General features: G+C 51.3%; 1 protein-coding gene across 1 annotated transcript in view; it reads left to right on the top strand.

The window, feature by feature from the left end:
- Positions 1–22,351, top strand: part of LOC142910376 (3'-5' RNA helicase YTHDC2-like) — a 52,144-nt gene that overhangs the window by 4,293 nt on the left and 25,500 nt on the right. The window contains exons 2-13 of the mRNA XM_076059985.1: positions 801–950; positions 1,673–1,875; positions 2,083–2,249; positions 4,213–4,318; positions 5,284–5,440; positions 5,962–6,069; positions 10,544–10,689; positions 11,040–11,175; positions 12,122–12,248; positions 13,211–13,276; positions 19,987–20,165; positions 21,194–21,290. Of these exons, the coding sequence (XP_075916100.1) occupies positions 815–950; positions 1,673–1,875; positions 2,083–2,249; positions 4,213–4,318; positions 5,284–5,440; positions 5,962–6,069; positions 10,544–10,689; positions 11,040–11,175; positions 12,122–12,248; positions 13,211–13,276; positions 19,987–20,165; positions 21,194–21,290 (1,628 nt within the window). The 5' untranslated portion in view covers positions 801–814. The remainder of the gene's footprint in view (positions 1–800; positions 951–1,672; positions 1,876–2,082; positions 2,250–4,212; positions 4,319–5,283; positions 5,441–5,961; positions 6,070–10,543; positions 10,690–11,039; positions 11,176–12,121; positions 12,249–13,210; positions 13,277–19,986; positions 20,166–21,193; positions 21,291–22,351) is intronic.

Raw genomic sequence — 22,351 nt, 5'->3', positions numbered from 1 at the left:
GCTACCCGTGCTAATCGGGACAGCGGCCCAGCCAAGAGGAGAAAACGTGCCTGAGACCATCCCACTGCCGAGTTGGGAGCGATGAAAATCGGCTCATTCATTGGTTACGTTTTTTTGAAGCCAGCTGGCCAGGCGTTAGGGCAAAACGGAGCCCAACCTTTCACCCAGGCAACTGGCGAGCACGGACTAAGCTTGTGATTCGCATGCACTAACCTACGTACCCGCTCACCTACCCACCCAACCTATACAAGACAAAGATCCCCCGTGTAGTCTTAACAGGCTGTTGGAGGAGGTGCCGTTAGCGAGCACCTATGAGGGCCGGCACGGGTGGGTGGCCGGCACCACGCCTGATCGCCTTCGTCTCCCGAGTGGCGATGTTTACATACTGCATTCGGTAATCATTTGAGGCTGAGTCGACCTAGGAGAGGCATATGATCGGTTCAGATAATTGTCACTGGTGTTGGCCGTCAGCGGGAATCGGGTTCGTAGCGCAGCAGCGTGCTAACCGCTACAGTACCGCTCCCCATATCTACCTGTGCACCTGCCTGCCCACATGCATGTCCACCTACATGCCTACCTACCTGCCTGCCTGCCTCGTCACGCACTCGCAAACCCACTCATATACTTGCCCACCTACACGCCTACCCGTGCGCCTGCATGCACACCTATCCGTCTACCCGCTCGCCCACCCACCCAACCACCCACACACCCACACGCCCACACACCCACCCACCCACCTAACCCGCCCGCCCACCGGTAAATTAACGCTGCCCCCCACGTTCCTCGCTGCGTTTCGGTAGCAAGGGGGGGGCCGATGCAGCGCCTCACCGTGCGCAAGAAGGAGACAGCGGAGGTGGCGGGCGCCGAGATGTCATTTGCGCTGTCGCAACGGGCGCGCCACGCCGCCCGTGTGCTTCTGCAGCGCTTCCCCGACACTGGCTCTGACCCAGGTTCGTTCCCGCTTTGGAGTTGCCGGCGACGTTTTTTTTTTCCGTGGTGCTCCATTGGTGCCCTCTATCAACTAATCTATTCAGGCATTATTTTACCGGGTAAGGCTGCGCTGAGCTGCGTAGCCATTTATCAGCAGCGACCTGGCCACAAAATGATTGCTCGAATGAAGTGGCTTATCACGTGGACGTTCGCAGCAGCCAAATACGCTCAACGCACGTCGATTCGAGAGAGACACCGCAAACTCCAAATATACAGCAGCAGATGTCGGGGTTGGGATCGAACCCACGACCTCCTGTATACCAGGCGAGGGAGTTAACATCTCCTAGCCACCATGATGATGATGAGGGAGAGAGACACAGACTCCAAATATACAGCAGCAGATATCGGGGTTGGGATCGAACCCACGACCTCCTGTATACCAGGCGAGGGAGTTAACATCTAGCCACCATGATGATGACGAGGGAGAGAGACACAGACTCCAAATATACAGCAGATGTCGGGGTTGGGATCGAACCCACGACCTCCTGTATACCAGGCGAGGGAGTTAACATCTAGCCACCATGATGATGATGAGGGAGAGAGACACAGACTCCAAATATACAGCAGCATATGTCGGGGTTGGGATCGAACCCACGACCTCCTGTACACCAGGCGAGGGAGTCAACATCTAGCCACCATGGCACCCGTGACGCTGATGCAATTCGACGCGTGTCACTCACAGGGGCGAGACGCGAGGCGAGCAGGCCGAGCGGACGGCTCAACGACGGGATCGCTCAGGTCCCGCCACCGCGGGGGCGATCGGAGCTGGAGGCGTTCCGCCAGACCCTCCCCGTGGCCGCGTTCCGGGAGCAGTTGCTGGGCACCATCGCCAAGTCCAACATCCTGCTGGTGCTGGGCGAGACCGGCTCCGGCAAAACCACGCAGGTGCTCGCAGCACAGTCCTAGAACTCGGCGCTCCTTCATTCAGCATGTCGGGCTCATTTCCCCAGGACCACCACCACGACGAGCGGGGTGAACGTGGATTATTATTTTATTTTTTACCCCCGAATTGCGATCTTGAGGACTGCCTCCGATCACCGCTTAACACTCGGCGCGCGCCGCCGCCCGTGTCGTCCCCCACCCCCCCGGCAGATCCCTCAGTACATCCTGGACGAGGGCAGCCGTCTGGGGTCGCCGTGCCGCGTGATTTGCGCGCAGCCGCGCCGAATCTCTGCCGTCGCCGCGGCCGAGAGGGTGGCGGAGGAGCGAGGGGAGGGCGTCGGCCAGACCGTCGGCTACCAGATCCGGTTGGAGAGCAAGTGCGTGTACGCGTGTTGGCGCTTCCGTTGTGCGCGCGTGCGCGTGTGTGTGTGTTCTGTTGTTTTTGTTGTTGTTGTTGTGTTTTCCCTCTGGGCCGTGTGCTATTGTAATTTTTCTCGTCGTTTCATTCCAACTGTGCTAGTCGCGCCCCCACAATTAGCGCGGTCGGCTGCGTACGGTGTGAAAGACGTTCAACGTACACACGCGCACATGCACACATACGTTTGTTATTGTGTACTTTTACCGCTGTGTCCTGTCGTGTTTCTCCCTGCCCTGCGCCGTGTCCTTTCGTTGAGTTGTGTGATTTTTAGGGTTGTGTTCGGTTTGCGTTTCTCCGTCCTGTCTGAGCTCTGCAGTGACACAACTCTACGAAAACCGAGCCGGTGCAACAATATTTACGGCACATTTATTTTTGGTTAGGCAACGAAGAAATTATCTTGACAAAAACAGCTGTCGTGAAATCCTTCCTCTGCACGATGCAAGCCAAACAACAATTTGCCATGGGTATGGGTGGGGGTGCAGAACAATTGTCACAAGGAAATTTAGCATATCGCTTTATAGGCATTGTATACGATTGCTGAATTTGTGTTGATGGAATTGTTCTTCAACTCAACTGTCGGTGGTGAGCTGAAACAATCTTGTTGGGCGCACAGTGAAACACTTTTACCACCATGTGGTAATTTAATTGGTTTGGCTGTGTCGGCTGGTGGGGGGAGGACTTCACACACGTTGGACCATTGAGCACGGTTGGCTACGTACGGTGGTGCGAAAGAAGTTCAACTTGCATACCTACGTTAAATTTACGAATCGTAATATTGACTGACAACCTAGATGTTAGGTTAACAGGAAAACACCATGTATGTATTTGAGATCCCTTATACCTCAGCTTATCACTCAGCTATTTCAATGCTAAATTCTATGCTAATTCCTTTGTCAAGGGGTGCCTCTGCGGATGTGTATACTTTAACTTAGCTATTTCAATGAGCCATTTCAATGCTAAATTCTATGCTAATTCCTTTGTCAAGGGGTGCCTCTGCGGATGTGTATACTTTAACTTAGCTATTTCAATGAGCCATTTCAATGCTAAATTATATGCTAATTCCTTTGTCAAGGGGTGCCTCTGCGGATGTGTATACTTTAACTTAGCTATTTCAATGAGCCATTTCAATGCTAAATTATATGCTAATTCCTTTATCAAGGGGTACCTCTGCGGATGTGTATACTTTAACTTAGCTATTTCAATGAGCCATTTCAATGCTAAATTCTATGCTAATTCCTTTGTCAAGGGGTGCCTCTGCGGATGTGTACACTTTAACTTAGCTATTTCAATGAGCCATTTCAATGCTAAATTCTATGCTAATTCCTTTGTCAAGGGGTGCCTCTAGCGGATGTGTATACTTTAACTTAGCTATTTCAATGAGCTATTTCAATGCTAAATTCTATGCTAATTCCTTTGTCAAGGGGTACCTCTGCAGATGTGTATACTTTAACTTAGCTATTTCAATGAGCCATTTCAATGCTAAATTATATGATAATTCCTTTGTCAAGGCGCTTAGTGTTTTTCTTCTCACACAGCTTAAAGGTCGTGATCTGAGCGTGGCTTTTTTCACTCCAGCGCTGTCCTACCAGACAGTCTCGTCCCTTCACCTGATGAAGGCCGCTTGTGTTGTGGCCGAAACGTCGTGATTTTTGTTATTTTATTTTTTACCTACGTGGTGACTTTACCCAATAGAACCAAAGAGTATCCCTCATTAAAGGTCGTGATCTCAGCGTGGCTTCTCTCACTCCAGCGCTGTCCTCCAGACAGTCTCGTCCCTTCACCTGATGAAGGCCGCTTGTGTTGTGGCCGAAACGTCGTGATTTTTGTTATTTTATTTTTAACCTGCTACGTGGTGACTTTACCCAATAGAACCAAAGAGTATCCCTCATACCGTCGCGTTCCGCACGCGGCGTTGCGCGCAGGGTCTCGCCAAAGACGCTCCTCACGTTCTGCACCAACGACGTGCTGCTGAGGACCCTCATGGCCGGAGACAGCGCCACGTCTACCGTCGTGACGCACATCATCGTGGTACGTGCCGAGCTACAGTCGATCCACCACACACCGGTGCTCAAAAGTTTTCTTTTCAGTCTAATCTAGATTTGAAGTTTTCGTGACTGCAGGGGTCCACGCCCCTGGGTTCTCTCGGTAAAGTCACCGTGGTAGGTAGAAAATGAAATGAATTAAATCACGGCGTTTCGGGCGCGCGCACACGCAAGCGTCAGTCAGCAGGTGGGACAACCACAGCAAGAAAGAATTGCTGAAGTGGGCAAAAGGGCTGCTGCTGCTGTCACAAGAGGCTATCGAGGCCTGTAGATGTGGTTGTCCCACCTGCTGACGGACCCTTGTGTGTGCGCTCGCTCGAAACGTCGTGATTTTAATTTATTTTATTTTATTCGGTCTAACCCAAGATGTGGCCAGTTCCGGTTTCTGAGTTTTTGTTCGGTTTTAGTGTCTCAATCATTGGATTGACAACGGACTGTATGTACATGGTGAAGTTTAATTATTGTTATGAAGCTGGTGCTGATGCTGTTGCTACTGGTTGGTTAAAGGTGATGATGGTGGTGATGCTGGTAGTGTTGTTGCTGCTGCTAAGGGTGGTGGTTATTGATGGTTCTGCTGGTGGTGGTGATGGTTAAGGGTGGTGATGATGGTAGTGATAATTGTGGTGGTGGTGGTGATTAGGGGTGGTGATGATGATGGTGGTAGTGCTGGTGTTGGTTCTGGTGGTGGTATTGGTGGTGGTTCTTAAAGAGTGGTGCTTGCCACCCACCCCCTTGTGTACCGTGCCTGCCTTCATAGGAGCTACTCGCTTACAGCACTTGCCCCAACGAGTCTGTTAAGGCTATACGGGGGATCTTTGTCTTGTCAGTTGGTCATGATAGATTTTTGTTAACTGGTGGTGGCGAAATTGACAATGGTGATGATGGCGGTGGTGGTGGTTACATTGACGATGATGATGATGATGGCAGCGTTGGCGGTGATGTATCCACTAGGACGAGATCCATGAACGCGACCGCTTCTGCGACATCCTGCTCATCAAGCTGCGCGACATTCTGGAACGGCAGTGCAACCTCCGCGTCGTGCTGATGAGCGCCCCCCTCAACGTCTCACTCTTTTCAGAGTACTTCGGCGGCTGCCCCGTCGTCAGACGTGAGAGACGGCTAAATCCATCCGTCGGTTGAACACGTAGCGGTAGGCTTTCGCGACCAATATTATCGATAATGTATTAGAGGTTTTTTTGGGTTTGATCGCGTCAATGTAAATGTGTTGTTAAACCCGAGGGCCAATTTGTAAGATTTTGTCACGTAAAACAAAATATCGTTACTAGCACGGCGCACCGTTGTGTTGGAGGAGTAAACCCACAACATTTACCATTGGAGTGCGACATTTGCCGGTTGTAATTACCGAATGGTAAATGTTGTGGGTTTACTCCTCCAGCACACCGGTGTGTGCCGAATTAGCAACTCGTTGGCCACGTTTTGTTTACTTGACAAACCTCGCTAACCTGCTGCTGCGTCGGGTGGTGGCGGGTTTAACGACACAACATTTATATTCACTCGATCTAACCGTGCGTCGGCGGCGGCGGCGGCGGTGGCGGCGGCGGGCCAAACGCAACGGCGATGTTGGACGTGGCGGTGTGCACGCCATGTTGCCTCTCGTCCGTGGGCCAGTGCCTGGGAGGCTTTTCGAGGTGAAGCAGTTCTTTCTGGAGGACATCCTGCCCACCACTGGTTACAAGTCTAAGGAGATGGAGAGACGCCAGAAGGAGAAAGATCAACGTACGTACAGCCGGCAAAAACCACCCCCCCCCACCACCCACCCGCCCCCCGCATTGCTTGAGAGAGCCTCCCATTGTGTTGAGGCGGCGATCTCCAACTGTATCGGAATCAGGAGAATATTGATAGCGGTAGGAACCTCCTGGTTACACCACCAGCCCACACGGGGATTATTGTTGTTGTGTCCGTCCGTCGTGCATCCAAAAATGGGAGAGGTGGGGCTGGGTGGAGAGGGGAGGGTGGGGAGGGGCTGGGTAGGGAGGGAGGGGCTGGGTAGGGAGGGGAGGGTGGGGAGGGGCTGGGTGGGGAGGAAGGGGCTGGGTGGGGAGGGTGGGGAGGGTGGGGAGGGTGGGGCTGGGTGGGGAGGGGAGGGTGGGGCTGGGTGGGGAGGGGAGGGTGGGGAGGGGCTGGGTGGGGAGGGTGGGGCTGGGGGTGGGGGTGGGAGGGGTGGGGCCGGGGGGGCAGGGGCTGGTCACCCCGTGGTGCCCTTATAAAACTCAACGTTTAACCTACTCACGCCGGCTTGTGCCCGCCCTCACAGTCGGGCATATTTGCGGAATACACCACGGAGCCGCCGTTGACCCTGGTCGTTGACCAAGCAACCCAACGTTCCTACCGGCTCCCTCCGCAGGAGAATGTGTTTGTTCATATTGGAGGAATCCAATCAGCCAATGTCAACTGGGCTCTTCCGTCGCTCTTCTTCTTCATCATGATTGTGCAATCGCATCGCCACCGTAGCCGTGTTGTTATTATTAACACTGTGAATGTTGTCGTTATTGTTGTGTGTTGTTGTTGTTTTATAAACTGTCGTCCGTGTCGTTGTTATTATTATTAACACTGTGAATGTTGTCGTTATTGTTGTGTGTTGTTGTTGTTGTTGTATAAACTGTCGTCCGTGTCGTTATTATTATTAACACTGTGAATGTTGTCGTTATTGTTGTGTGTTGTTGTTGTTTTATAAACTGTCGTCCGTGTCGTTATTATTATTAACACTGTGAATGTTGTCGTTATTGTTGTGTGTTGTTGTTTTATAAACTGTCGTCCGTGTTGTTATTATTATTAACACTGTGAATGTTGTCGTTATTGTTGTGTGTTGTTGTTTTATAAACTGTCGTCCGTGTTGTTATTATTATTAACACTGTGAATGTTATCGTTATTGTTGTGTGTTGTTGTTTTATAAACTGTCGTCCGTGTTGTTGTTATTATTATTAACACTGTGAATGTTGTCGTTATTGTTGTGTGTTGTTGTTGTTTTATAAACTGTCGTCCGTGTTGTTGTTATTATTATTAACACTGTGAATGTTGTCGTTATTGTTGTGTGTTGTTGTTTTATAAACTGTCGTCCGTGTTGTTGTTATTATTATTAACACTGTGAATGTTATCGTTATTGTTGTGTGTTGTTGTTGTTTTATAAACTGTCGTCCGTGTTGTTGTTATTATTATTAACACTGTGAATGTTGTCGTTATTGTTGTGTGTTGTTGTTTTATAAACTGTCGTCCGTGTTGTTATTATTATTAACACTGTGAATGTTGTCGTTATTGTTGTGTGTTGTTGTTGTTTTATAAACTGTCGTCCGTGTTGTTGTTATTATTATTAACACTGTGAATGTTGTCGTTATTGTTGTGTGTTGTTTTATAAACTGTCGTCCGTGTTGTTGTTATTATTATTAACACTGTGAATGTTATCGTTATTGTTGTGTGTTGTTGTTTTATAAACTGTCGTCCGTGTTGTTGTTATTATTATTAACACTGTGAATGTTGTCGTTATTGTTGTGTGTTGTTGTTTTATAAACTATCGTCCGTGTTGTTGTTATTATTATTAACACTGTGAATGTTGTCGTTATTGTTGTGTGTTGTTGTTTTATAAACTGTCGTCCGTGTCGTTATTATTATTAACACTGTGAATGTTATCGTTATTGTTGTGTGTTGTTGTTTTATAAACTGTCGTCCGTGTCGTTATTATTATTAACACCGTGAATGTTGTCGTTATTGTTGTGTGTTGTTGTTGTTGTTTTATAAACTGTCGTCCGTGTTGTCGTTATTATTATTAACACTGTGAATGTTATCGTTATTGTTGTGTGTTGTTGTTTTATAAACTGTCGTCCGTGTTGTTATTATTATTATTAACACCGTGAATGTTATCGTTATTGTTGTGTGTTGTTGTTTTATAAACTGTCGTCCGTGTCGTTATTATTATTATCACTGTGAATGTTATCGTTATTGTTGTGTGTTGTTGTTTTATAAACTGTCGTCCGTGTCGTTATTATTATTAACACCGTGAATGTTGTCGTTATTGTTGTGTGTTGTTGTTTTATAAACTGTCGTCCGTGTTGTTGTTATTATTATTAACACTGTGAATGTTGTCGTTATTGTTGCGTGTTGTTGTTGTTGTTTTATAAACTGTCGTCCGTGTCGTTATCGCTAATGTCTGGTGGGGCCACGTGATGGCTTGTCAATTCCCACTGAAGTGTTGTGTTAGGCCATGTAACGATCTGGCCAAATCTGTGTCGTCAAGACCCCCTCCGCCACCCCGAAGCAGCCAAACTAATTAGACCGTCACGTGCTGCAACAGGCGCTTCACGATGTGTCTGTTGTCATTGTTTCAGTTGTCCCACCGGTGAGTTGAAGGACAATTCCCGTAGCCGGATTCAGCGATTTAGATACGCGGCGTTTCGCTTGAAGCTACGTCAGGCGTTGCCGGGACGGTACCCAGGAATTCATATTCTTAGCTCTTTCGGTAAAGTCACGTTGAAGGGAAACAATAAAATAATAAAATATATATGACAATAAAAATTCCCACGACGTTACGACCGTAACACAGGAAGTCCGAATAATCGCATCACCTGACCGGGCTTCTTCATAGCTGCCATGACCTGTGAAGGTGTAGCGCCATGGATGGAACGGTACCTCGAACAATCAGGGGAGGGACTGCAGCACCAGCCCAAGAGCGGAGGGGCTGCTGGGGGCTCAGGATCCCCAGATAGTTGTCGTTGTTGTTGGCTTGCACCACATTGTGATTTTTTTGCACGCAGCGTTTTAATAAGTTTTTTTTGTGCGCGTGGAATATTTGCTTTGTTGAATTCCAGGATGTTTGTGTTGCGCGTCGTCGCTTTGGGATGTTCCGCGTTCAAATTTAGTTTGTTGCGGTTGCACCCGACTTAAGAGCCGCATGGCTCACAGGGCTATACCCAATACATGAAAATGAAAAATGAAAAAAATTAAAAAGGGCCGGGACGCTGTGCGGGCCGGTGGTGGGACTCTGGGCCAGTGGTGGGACTCTCAGCCGGTGGTGGGACTCTAGGACTGCCGGGGCCAAGGAAGCCAGAGTCTAGACCCGCACCTTGGCTGGGTCGGGTCAGGCGTAGCCTCCCCTAGGGTCATCATAGCCGGAGGAGCCGAGAGCGTAGCCAGTGTCAAGGCACGCTAGGAGTAGGCCGTGTCCCCTAGGCTGTAGCAGTGTATCAGGAGGACTGCTGGGAGTACCGTGTTGTCATAAAGAAGTTGCCTCTCCGAAGTGTCTCCGGAACCCACTACAAAGGCGTGTACACTGCTGTGTGTGTGTGTCTCTGCCTGCGTCTCTGTTTGTGTGTGACCCTCGTGGTGGGGAGCGGCGGTGCAGCGGTCAGCGCGACGCTGCGCTACGAACCCGGCGACCCGGGTTCGATTCCCGCTCGCGGTGATTATCTGAACCGGTCCCGGGCCTCCCCTAGGTCGACTCAGCCTCAAATGAGTACCCTGGTGCGGTGTTTAGTAAACATCGCCGCTGGGGAGACAAAGGCGGTCAGGCGTGGTGCTGGCCACCCACCCCCTCGTGTACCGTTGCCGACCTTCATAGGTGCTGCTCGCTAACAGCACTTGCCCCTACAGTCTGCTAAGGCTACACGGGGGATCTGTGACCTTTGACCCTCGTAGCCAATATCAGTGGCGGTTATCCGAACCAGTCCTGCACCTGCCACAGGACCAGTCTTGCACGGTGGGCGCCACTGTGGCTAGGAGATGTTAGCTACCTCGCCTGGTATAGAGGAGGTTGTGGGTTCGATTCTGACCATAACACCTTTATATTTGGAGTTTACATTTTCTCTCTCTCTGTGCTCGTGTGGATTTTTCTCCGGGTCCTCTGGTTTTTACTCTCCGCATTTGTAATCAACGTGCATTTAGAGTGTTTAGCTGCCGCTATAAATGTCCACTTGGTGACAAGCCGCTTGCTTGAGCTGTCATTTTTATGTGGCCAGGTCACTTCTGAAAAAGCTACGTAGCTCAATGGGCCTTACCTGGTAAAAAAAAAAAAGTTTTTCCTTGTTATTTCGGTCGACTCAGCCTTAAAATGAGCACATGGTGCAGCATATAGACAACCACCACCTTCTCTTGCGCCGTGCCAGCCTTCACATGCGCTCGCGAACAGCACTTGCCCCAACAGTCTGTTGAGGCTTTATACCGGGGGGGTGGGGGGTGGATCTCTGTGTCTGCGTGTGCGCAGTGGAGAGCCAGCAGAACAATCTGAGCGAACGGTACGAGGAGGAGACCGGACCGAGCGTGCCAGTGCGCGGTGCCAGCGTCGCACTCCTCACGGATCAAACCAAGATTCTCAACATCGAAGGGGGGGAGAGCGCCTTCGAACAGGAGGTATGTCGTGTGGAACGCTGGGGTGGGGGCGGGAGATGTTAACTACCTCGCCTGGTATACGGGCGAGGTAGGTGCTCGCTAATGGCGCTTGCCCCGACAGTCTGTTGCAGGATATGTGACGATTATCTGAACCGCTCCTGTTCCTCGCCTAGATCGACTTAGCCCTCAAATAAGTACCTGGTACGGTGCGCCAGCATCGCCGCTCGGGAGACAAAGGCGTGGTGGTGCTGGCCACCTGCCCCCTCGTGCGCCGTGCCAGCCTTCGTATCGGTGCCACTGGCGAACAGCGCTTGCCCCCAACAGTCTGTTTCGGCTACACGACGGGGATCTTTTGTCTCTTGCGCGGACAGGCGGAGCGCGACGGCTCCAAGTTGGAGCCGTGGCTCGTCAAGGAGATGGACGCGTGCATCACCAACATGTGGCTGCACAGGGACGAGGACGCATCCACGCAGCTGCTGCACCTGCTGATCAGCGAGCGCGTCAGCGGTGCGTGCCGGGGCCAGCGTGCCAATGGAACAGGGTGGCCTGGGAAATACCCTCCCTCCCTCCCCCCCACCCCCCACCCCTTCCTCCCCTCCCAACTTCTTCCCCCGTTAAACCGGTAGCCCTTTCCTGAATCGGTTACCACCTCGGTGGCTAGGAGACGTTAACCACCTCGCCTGGTGTGCAGGAGGTCGTGGGTTTAATCCCGACCCTGACGCCTGTTGCTGCTGCTGTATATTTGGAGTTTGCGTGTCTCTCTCCCCGTGGTCACGTGGATTTTTCTCCGGGTCCTCCGGCTTTTCCCTCCACATTTGGAATCAACGTGTGTTCAGGGTACTTGGCTGCTATAAATTTCCACGTCGTGATAAGTCACTTTTACCGAGATGTCATTTGCGACCAGGTCGCTTCTGAAAAAGTGCTGTGCATATATTGTTCCGTGTTTTGAGAGTCAGGAATCGGTAAACCGTTTTTTTTTTAATCGGTGGAACGGTTTGCGACGGGTTGCGTCGATTGGCCCACGTGCGCTGTGGCCCCGGTCGAAGTTTGGCCTTGTTTCTTATTTAACAGATTAAGGTGCAGCCCCGCTATTGCTGGCTTGCTTGCTTGTGCCACTGTTCTTGAAAGAGCCTACACTGAAGAGGGCTCTAGGGGGCGGGGGTGTTGTTTGGACAGGCGGTGGTGAAGGTGAGCGGTTGGGGAGGCTGGGCAGGGGCGGGGGGGGCTGTGATTTAATAAACTTGCTTCATCGTTTAAAATGCCGAATTGGAAGGCCAGTACTGCCAACCATTACAGCTCGGAATACTCCCTACGTGTGAGCGTCAGAATTCGAATGGTCGAATAAATTTGTTGCTGCACACCTGCCGCTGAAGCTGCTTCTGCTGCCCCTGCCACCGCCGCTGCCGCCGCCGCTGCCGATGATGATGATGATGATCGTCTCTCTCCTGGGCAGTCGACTACAGGCACAGCGAGAAGACCGCCACGCCGCTGATGGTGGCCGCCGGCCGCGGCCTCATTGACATCGTGGAGCTGCTGCTCCGGATGGGGGCCGACGTCAACTTGAAGGACTCCAACGGCATGTGAGGGCACACCTGCACCCCCATCCCCGCTTGATCGCAATCGGGCGTTGACACAGCCCCGGTGGAAGGTTGTAGCGGGTTCTCGGAGACGACTTGTGGAGGCAACGCGTTTGTTCAATAAACGCTTTAACAGCAACGGTCTCAGCCTTCGCTAAGGCTGCAGCCATTTTTACTCATCACCTAGGGAGGTGCAGCCTCTGGACGATCGCGAATTTACACCGGACTACAGCCCTCAGCTCCTCCCGCTACGAGTGACCTAGGGGAGGCTCCTCTGACCACTGGCCCACTCGGACACGACCCTTAACAAGGACGTCGGGCCGCGGGTTGCCAGAGTCTCACACCACTGGCCCACAGAGTCCCCGCCCTTACAAGGACAGCGGGGCTAGGGGGTCCCCAGGGTCCTGGCCAGCTGCTGGTCTTCTGGCTTCTGTCTTGGACTGGCCCCGGACACGTTGAGAGATCCCGGCTTTTATACACCTCCCCTGTGTGTCAGCCTCTGGCCACGCCTCCCTTCCAGAGAGTTCCAAGGGGGGGGGGGGAGGTCCCGGGGGATCCTAGAACACCCCACAGCCCCCTCCTGCTTATGGGCTGTTAATAACCGGGGTGGCCTGCCGGATGCGAATCGACAAACCTTCAGCAAGCGGCGAGCGGACCTAACCGCTCGGCCGCGTCTCCGCCGTTTGTTCCCCCGTCGCCCGACATCCGGCCTCGTGGTGCCTGACGCCCATCTCGTCGCGAGCAACATCCGCCTCTCCCCCTGGTTTAGTGGTTTTTGGGTCCGACAGACGGTCAAGCGCTGGTGCGGCCTCCCCTCCGCAAGATGCGCCGCCCCGTGCTCGTTTTCCCGGTTCGGCGCAATCGCCCGGTGTCGCCACGGTCGAGACGACCCCCACCCCACCCCCCCCCACCACCCCCGCCCCCCAAATGCCCTTGCCGTAGTTTCTTTTTTTTCATTTCCGCAGGAACACTTTCGACTGGGCGAAGAAATTCCATGAATCGGACGTGGTGGAGCTCCTGGAATCGTCTGCGTACGTTATCGGCGATGGCACCGCCTTATTCGGGCAACCGGTTTAATGTAATTCATTGTAGAAAACGGGGGCCTGGATTCGATGCCTGACTCGGGATACTTTGTCCGTGTTGTTGAGTTTGTGCGCTCCCTCTCCACGGCTGTCGTGGATTTCCCCTCCAGCTTCTTTGGTTTCCTCTCAAAGCTTAAAAGCGACAAAAAATTAACATACCTCGTCATTAGCATTGGTCACGCATCCCAGTGCTGAGAAATGTATCCTGCACGTTACTCAATTGGGGGGTGTCGCGCGTGACGGCAATATTTCTTCCGTTTATTTTTGAATGAAATAACTCGGCGGCATCTTCATGGAAAAATTGCCTTGAGACTCAGTGAGGATTTCCTGGGTACTTAACAGTCGCAAAAAGAGATCGTCATGTTTCAATCCACTGGAAGAATGCCTCTCAAATACGTCTCGTCTCTCACAACCTCACGATGCAACAATCTACCCCAGAGACAAGTCTTTCACAACCTCACGATGCAACAATCTAGCCCAGAGACAAGTCTCTCACAACCTCACGATGCAACATTCTACCCCTGAGACAAGTCTCTCACAACCTCACGATGCAACATTCTACCCCATAGACAAGTCTCTCACAACCTCACGATGCAACATTCTACCCCGCAGACAAGTCTCTCACAACCTCACGATGCAACAATCTAACCCCGGAGACAAGTCTCTCACAACCTCACGATGCAACATTCTACCCCAGAGACAAGTCTCTCACAACCTCACGATGCAACATTCTACCCCGGAGACAAGTCTCTCACAACCTCACGATGCAACAATCTACCCCAGAGACAAGTCTCTCACAACCTTATGATGCAACATTCTACCCGGGAGACAAGTCTCTCACAACCTCACGATGCAACATTATAACCCCTGAGACAAGTCTCTCACAACCTCACGATGCAACAATCTAGCCCGGAGACAAGTCTCTCACAGCCGCACGATGCAACATTCTACCCCAGAGACAAGTCTCTCACAACCTTACGATGCAACAATCTACCCCTGAGACAAGCCTCTCACAACCTCACGATGCAACAATCTACCCCAGAGACAAGTCTCTCACAACCTCACGATGCAACAATCTACCCCGGAGACAAGTCTCTCACAACCTCACGATGCAACAATCTACCCCAGAGACAAGTCTCTCACAACCTCACGATGCAACATTCTACCCCAGAGACAAGTCTCTCACAACCTCACGATGCAACAATCTACTCCAGAGACAAGTCTCTCACAACCTCACGATGCAACATTCTACCCCAGAGACAAGTCTCTCACAACCTCACGATGCAACAATCTGCCCCGGAGACAAGTCTCTCACAACCTCACGATGCAACATTCTACCCCTTAGACAAGTCTCTCACAACCTCACGATGCAACAATCTACCCCAGAGACAAGTCTCTCACAACCTCACGATGCAACAATCTACCCCGGAGACAAGTCTCTCACAACCTCACGATGCAACAATCTACCCCTGAGACAAGTCTCTCACAACCTCACGATGCAACAATCTACCCCAGAGACAAGTCTCTCACAACCTCACAATGCAACATTCTACCCCAGAGACAAGCCTCTCACAACCTCACGATGCAACATTCTACCCCGGACACAAGGCTCTCACAACCTCACGATGCAACATTCTACCCCAGAGACAAGTCTCTCACAACCTCACGATGCAACATTCTACCCCAGAGACAAGTCTCTCACAACCTCACGATGCAACATTCTACCCCAGAGACAAGTCTCTCAGAACCTCACGATGCAACATTCTACCCCAGAGACAAGTCTCTCACAACCTCACGATGCAACAATCTACCCTGAGGCAAGTCTCTCACAACCTCACGATGCAACAATCTACCCCAGAGACAAGTCTATCACAACCTCACGATGCAACAATCTACCCCAGAGACAAGCCTCTCAGAACCTCACGATGCAACATTCTACCCCAGAGACAAGTCTCTCACAACCTCACGATGCAACATTCTACCCCGGAGACAAGTCTCTCACAACCTCACGATGCAACAATCTACCCCAGAGACAAGTCTCTCACAACCTTATGATGCAACATTCTACCCGGGAGACAAGTCTCTCACAACCTCACGATGCAACATTATAACCCCTGAGACAAGTCTCTCACAACCTCACGATGCAACAATCTAGCCCGGAGACAAGTCTCTCACAGCCGCACGATGCAACATTCTACCCCAGAGACAAGTCTCTCACAACCTTACGATGCAACAATCTACCCCTGAGACAAGCCTCTCACAACCTCACGATGCAACAATCTACCCCAGAGACAAGTCTCTCACAACCTCACGATGCAACAATCTACCCCGGAGACAAGTCTCTCACAACCTCACGATGCAACAATCTACCCCAGAGACAAGTCTCTCAGAACCTCACGATGCAACAATCTACCCCAGAGACAAGTCTCTCACAACCTCACGATGCAACAATCTAACCCCATAGACAAGTCTCTCACAACCTCACGATGCAACAATCTGCCCCGGAGACAAGTCTCTCAGAACCTCACGATGCAACAATCTACCCTGGAGACAAGTCTCTCACAACCTCACGATGCAACAATCTACCCCAGAGACAAGTCTCTCACAACCTCACGATGCAACGATCTGCCCCGGAGACAAGTCTCTCACAACCTCACGATGCAACAATCTGCCCCGGAGACAAGTCTCTCAGAACCTCACGATGCAACAATCTACCACAGAGACAAGTCTCTCACAACCTCACGATGCAACAATCTACCCCTGAGACAAGTCTCTCACAACCTCACAATGCAACATTCTACCCCGAGGACAAGTCTCTCAGAACCTCACGATGCAACAATCTACCCCAGAGACAAGTCTCTCACAACCTCACGATGCAACAATCTAACCCCTGAGACAAGTCTCTCACAACCTCACGATGCAACAATCTGCCCCGGAGACAAGTCTCTCAGAACCTCACGATGCAACAATCTACCCCAGAGACAAGTCTCTCACAACCTCACGATGCAACATTCTACCCCTGAGACAAGTCTCTCACAACCTCACGATGCAACATTCTGCCCCAGAGACAAGTCTCTCACAACCTCACGATGCAACAATCTACCCCTGAGACAAGTCTCTCACAATCTCACGATGCAACAATCTACCCCAGAGACAAGTCTCTCACAACCTCACGATGCAACAATCTACCCCGGAGACAAGTCTCTCACAACCTCACGATGCAACAATCTAACCCCGGAGACAAGTCTCTCACAACTTCACGATGCAACAATCTACCCCTGAGACAAGTCTCTCACAACCTCACGATGCAACAATCTACCCCGGAGACAAGTCTCTCACAACCTCACGATGCAACAATCTAACCCCGGAGACAAGTCTCTCACAACCTCACGATGCAACAATCTACCCCGAGGACAAGTCTCTCACAACCTCACGATGCAACAATCTGCCCCGGAGACAAGTCTCTCAGAACCTCACGATGTAACAATCTACCCCAGAGACAAGTCTCTCACAACCTCACGATGCAACATTCTACCCCTGAGACAAGTCTCTCAGAACCTCACGATGCAACAATCTACCCCGGAGACAAGTCTCTCACAACCTCACGATGCAACATTCTACCCCAGAGACAAGTCTCTCACAACCTCACGATGCAACATTCTACCCCAGAGACAAGTCTCTCACAACCTCACGATGCAACATTCTACCCCTGAGACAACTCTCTTACAACCTCACGATGCAACAATCTAATCCCGGAGACAAGTCTCTCACAACCTCACGATGCAACAATCTAACCCCAGAGACAAGTCTCTCACAACCTCACGATGCAACATTCTACCCCAGAGACAAGTCTCTCACAACCTCACGATGCAACAATCTACCCCTGAGACAAGTCTCTCACAAGCTCACGATGCAACAATCTACCCCGGAGACAAGTCTCTCACAACCTCACGATGCAACAATCTACCCTGGAGACAAGTCTCTCACAACCTCACGATGCAACAATCTACCCCTGAGACAAGTCTCTCACAATCTCACGATGCAACAATCTACCCCAGAGACAAGTCTCTCACAACCTCACGATGCAACTATCTACCCCGGAGACAAGTCTCTCACAATCTCACGATGCAACAATCTAACCCCGGAGACAAGTCTCTCACAACTTCACGATGCAACAATCTAACCCTGAGACAAGTCTCTCACAACCTCAAGATGCAACAATCTACCCCGAGGACAAGTCTCTCACAACCTCACGATGCAACATTCTACCCCGAGGACAAGTCTCTCAGAACCAAACGATGCAACAATCTGCCCCGGAGACAAGTCTCTCACAACCTCACGATGCAACAATCTACCCCAGAGACAAGTCTCTCACAACCTCACGATGCAACAATCTAACCCCAGAGACAAGTCTCTCACAACCTCACGATGCAACAATCTACCCCGGAGACAAGTCTCTCACAACCTCACGATGCAACAATCTACCCCAGAGACAAGTCTCTCAGAACCTCACGATGCAACAATCTAACCCCGGAGACAAGTCTCTCACAACCTCACGATGCAACAATCTACCCCAGAGACAAGTTTCTCACAACCTCACGATGCAACATTCTACCCCAGAGACAAGTCTCTCACAACCTCTCGATGCAACAATCTACCCCAGAGACAAGTCTCTCACAACCTCACGATGCAACAATCTACCCCGGACACAAGTGTCTCACAACCTCACGATGCAACAATCTACCCCAGAGACAAGTCTCTCACAACCTCACGATGCAACATTCTACCCCAGAGACAAGTCTTTCACAACGTCATGATGCAACAATCTACCCCTGAGACAAGTCTCTCACAACCTCACGATGCAACAATCTACCACAGAGACAAGTCTCTCACAACCTCACGATGCAACATTCTACCCCTGAGACAAGTCTCTCACAACCTCACGATGCAACATTTTACCCCTGAGACAAGTCTCTCACAACCTCACGATGCAACATTCTACCGCGGAGACAAGTCTCTCACAACCTCACGATGCAACATTTTACCCCGGAGACAAGTCTCTCACAACCTCACGATGCAACAATCTACCCCAGAGACAAGTCTCTCACAACCTCACGATGCAACAATCTAACCCCAGAGACAAGTCTCTCACAACCTCACGATGCAACAATCTACCCCGGAGACAAGTCTCTCACAACCTCACGATGCAATAATCTACCCCAGAGACAAGTCTCTCAGAACCTCACGATGCAACAATCTAACCCCGGAGACAAGTCTCTCACAACCTCACGATGCAACAATCTACCCCAGAGACAAGTTTCTCACAACCTCACGATGCAACATTCTACCCCAGAGACAAGTCTCTCACAACCTCTCGATGCAACAATCTACCCCAGAGACAAGTCTCTCACAACCTCACGATGCAACAATCTACCCCGGACACAAGTGTCTCACAACCTCACGATGCAACAATCTACCCCAGAGACAAGTCTCTCACAACCTCACGATGCAACATTCTACCCCAGAGACAAGTCTTTCACAACGTCATGATGCAACAATCTACCCCTGAGACAAGTCTCTCACAACCTCACGATGCAACAATCTACCACAGAGACAAGTCTCTCACAACCTCACGATGCAACATTCTACCCCTGAGACAAGTCTCTCACAACCTCACGATGCAACATTTTACCCCTGAGACAAGTCTCTCACAACCTCACGATGCAACATTCTACCGCGGAGACAAGTCTCTCACAACCTCACGATGCAACATTTTACCCCGGAGACAAATCTCTCATAACCTCACGATGCAACATTCTACCCCGAAGACAAGTCTCTCACAACCTCACGATGCAACATTTTACCCCGGAGACAAATCCACGCGACCACGGGGAGAACGTGTAGACTCCAAATATACAACGCGTCACGGTCGGGATTTACCTGGCACTTGCACAAGGGCTAATTTTCACCACACTGTCGCCATGTCAGATGTTCCGTCCGGCACTGAAAATCAATGTTAGAAATAGTTTTTATCGTTAAAAAGGTTTACACGAGTTTGAGACGTGATTTGACTACTTTTTTAATGAGTGGGCTTCGGCAGGATGAAGATGAGAACACGACCGGCCAAGACACACATTCACCGTGGAGATTAAATCAGTAATTTGCAGGTGCCTGGATAGATTCTTGCATTGCAGGACCATGAGGGATGGTGACAGCTTGGGATGTCCCTGATCCAGCTGTAGATCGATCATGGCTTATTATTAATATGTGGCCAACGCTCTTAAACCTCTTTCACTGCCTCTGTCCACCCAGCAGTGTGAGGCGCCACGGTGGCTAGGAGATGTTAACTACCTCGCCTGATATACAGGAGGTCGTGGATTCAATCCTGACCCTGACACCTGCTGTATATGCTCTCCCCGTGGTCACCTGGATTTTTCTCCGGGTCCTTCGGTGTTTCCCTCCACATTTTTAGAAGCACGCGTGTTAGAGTGTTCGTCTGCTGTACATTTCCATGTGATAAGCCGCTTCGTTGAGCTATCATTTGTGGCCGGGTCGCTATCGAAAAAGAGCAATGTAGCTCAGTGGGCCTTGCCTGGTAAAATACAAAAAATACTTTTAGTTGAATTCACCACCCTGTTTTTTCTCGCCCGGTCTCCCAGGGCTTCGGTAGGCGAGCCCGGGCCTGACCAGAGCAAGCTGGCGAACGCCAGCACCGAGCTTAGCCCCGAGTGCCGTGAGCTGCTCGGCGTCTACCACCACACCTTGGACGACGACGACAAGGTGGACCTCGATCTCATCCTGCACCTCCTCAACCAGATCTGCCAGAGCCCCAGCGATGGTGGGTGCCATCCACCGCGCCCCGGCCGGACGACGGCGGCGATGGTGATGGTGGTGGTGATGATGGTGGTGGTGATGGTGGTGGTGGTGATGGTGGTGGTGATGGTGGTGGTGATGGTGGTGGTGGTGACGGTGGTGACTGTGGTGATGGTGATGGTGATGATGGTGGTGGTGGTGGTGGTGATGATGGTGGTGGTGATGGTGGTGGTGATGATGGTGGTGATGGTGATGGTGATGATGGTGGTGGTGATGGTGGTGATGATGGTGGTGGTGGTGATGATGGTGGTGGTGATGGTGGTGGTGATGATGGTGGTGGTGATGATGGTGGTGATGGTGACGGTGGTGACAGTGGTGATGATGATGATGGCGGCGGCGATGATGATGATGATGGTGGTGGCGGTGATCGTTATTATTATGATGGGAATGATTTGCTGTTGACACAACTGCCCTCCATCACGCTGCGAGCGTCTCGGAGCGATTTGCGCTTTTCACTGGTGACATCTCAACAAGACTTTTGAAAGGGCAACCCCCCCCCCCACCAGTGGCAGCTGTCCCTGTGCGCCACGAGGTGACACGGCACCTGGCCTGTAAGCGGGGCATTAGTCTGGCCAACAAGAGGCAATGATCACCGCTTTGTATAATCCCAGAGAAGCAATTTGCAAGGGTGTTTTTAAAGTCTACAAATAATCATCATAACACCGGCATGCAGTTGGAGAACATCTCTGCTGTATAGCTGGAGAAAGGAAGTGCTGTGGTTCCCCAGGCAGCGGCGGATCCAAGCCAGCACTTGGATCAATTCATGTTCACGTGTTATGAAGAAGAGCTGTTGCCCGAAACGTCGCCTATTTCATGTTTGATGGCCACGTACTGAATAGACTTTTCAAGAGTAATCACGCCTTCAAATGACAGACAGACAGAGAGAACTTGTGCATTGACTCTTTCAACCTCAGCTGATAGAGCTTTAAACAAATACCGTTGAGCTCTTTGCTGATGTTTGTTGTTGGTGCTGCTGGTGCTGCTGTTGTTCAGGAGCTGTGCTGATTTTTCTGCCGGGCTACGATGAGATCATCGCGCTGCGGGACCTCATTCTCTGGGACGACAAAAGATTTGCGTGGCAGAGCCACAAGTGAGTACGCTTTACCCACCTTCCCGACTCTGATGGGTGGCCTGCCGCTGCGGACGTGCGTGCGTACGCGTCTGGGAGGAGGTACGGGCTCGTGTCCTACATACAGCTCGGCGGCGTTTTTTGGCCCTGTTAGCCGCCCGCCTGCACGCATGGCCATTGGCGCTCGTACCGTGCGTACGAGGGGCCCTTGACAACGGCGATCGTCATCATCGTCGTTTTCTGACTGTGAGCGCCTTGTGAAGGTTGCCACCTCGCACGCGGAAACATTTCTCTCAACTCTCTCGGCGACCGCGAGACCCTTCTTCCGTTCAGCTCCGTCCGTGATATTTTACCGAAGAACTCTGCTCGAGAACGCTCCTAGTTGCGTCCCATTGGTCAGATTGCTCGTGGACATTTTTTTTTTATCATCGAGGCAAAGGACGGGGCCCGTCGCGTCTCACTGCGACGCGCGTAGTACACACCGTCAACGTCAACTAAACCGGTTGTGAAAAGCAAGAGGGTAGAAAGTTGGGGAGCAGTCCCGCTGCCCCAAACCAGACTGGTCCCCACTGAAAGGGGTAAATTGTTCACTTGATTCGCTGCCTTGACCCGGCTTCTTGCATTTGCAAATTGCGCGTATTACGAAATAAGACGGAGCGGGTAGGAGGGTGCGACGTTCACCTCCCTGGCCTCGTGAATGCAGGAGGTCGTGGGTTCGATGCCGACCTTGTGACCCCTGCTGCGTATTTGGAGTCTGCGTGTGTCTCTTTCTTCCGCGTGGTCGCGTGGAATTTTCTCCGGGGTCCTCCGGTTTTTCCCTCCGCGTTTAAAATCACCGTCACGCGTTCGGAGCATTTGGCCGCAGCGTGTTCCCGCGCGATAAGCCACTTTGCCGAGCTGCCCTTTGCTTTTAAGTAAGAGCTGCATAAGCTCAGTGGGCCTTGCCTGGTGAAATAAAAAAAATAGTTTAGTTTAGACGTCGCCCAGCAGCTCACCGCTCGTTTGCAGAGGTTCACGTTTTGGGAATCCAGCGGCCCGCCCCGCTTGAGCCGCTACTCGTCGGCCGCCGGTCGGCGCTAAAG

The sequence above is a fragment of the Petromyzon marinus genome, unplaced genomic scaffold (genome assembly GCF_048934315.1).
Source record: "Petromyzon marinus isolate PM22_M1 ecotype Great Lakes invasive population unplaced genomic scaffold, UKy_Petmar_22M1.pri1.0 PM_G_Scaffold_141, whole genome shotgun sequence".
In the NCBI taxonomy this organism is placed as follows: Eukaryota; Metazoa; Chordata; class Hyperoartia; order Petromyzontiformes; family Petromyzontidae; genus Petromyzon; species Petromyzon marinus.
Note: the sequence above shows the minus strand (reverse complement) of the source record. Positions and strands in the feature narration are given on the sequence as shown.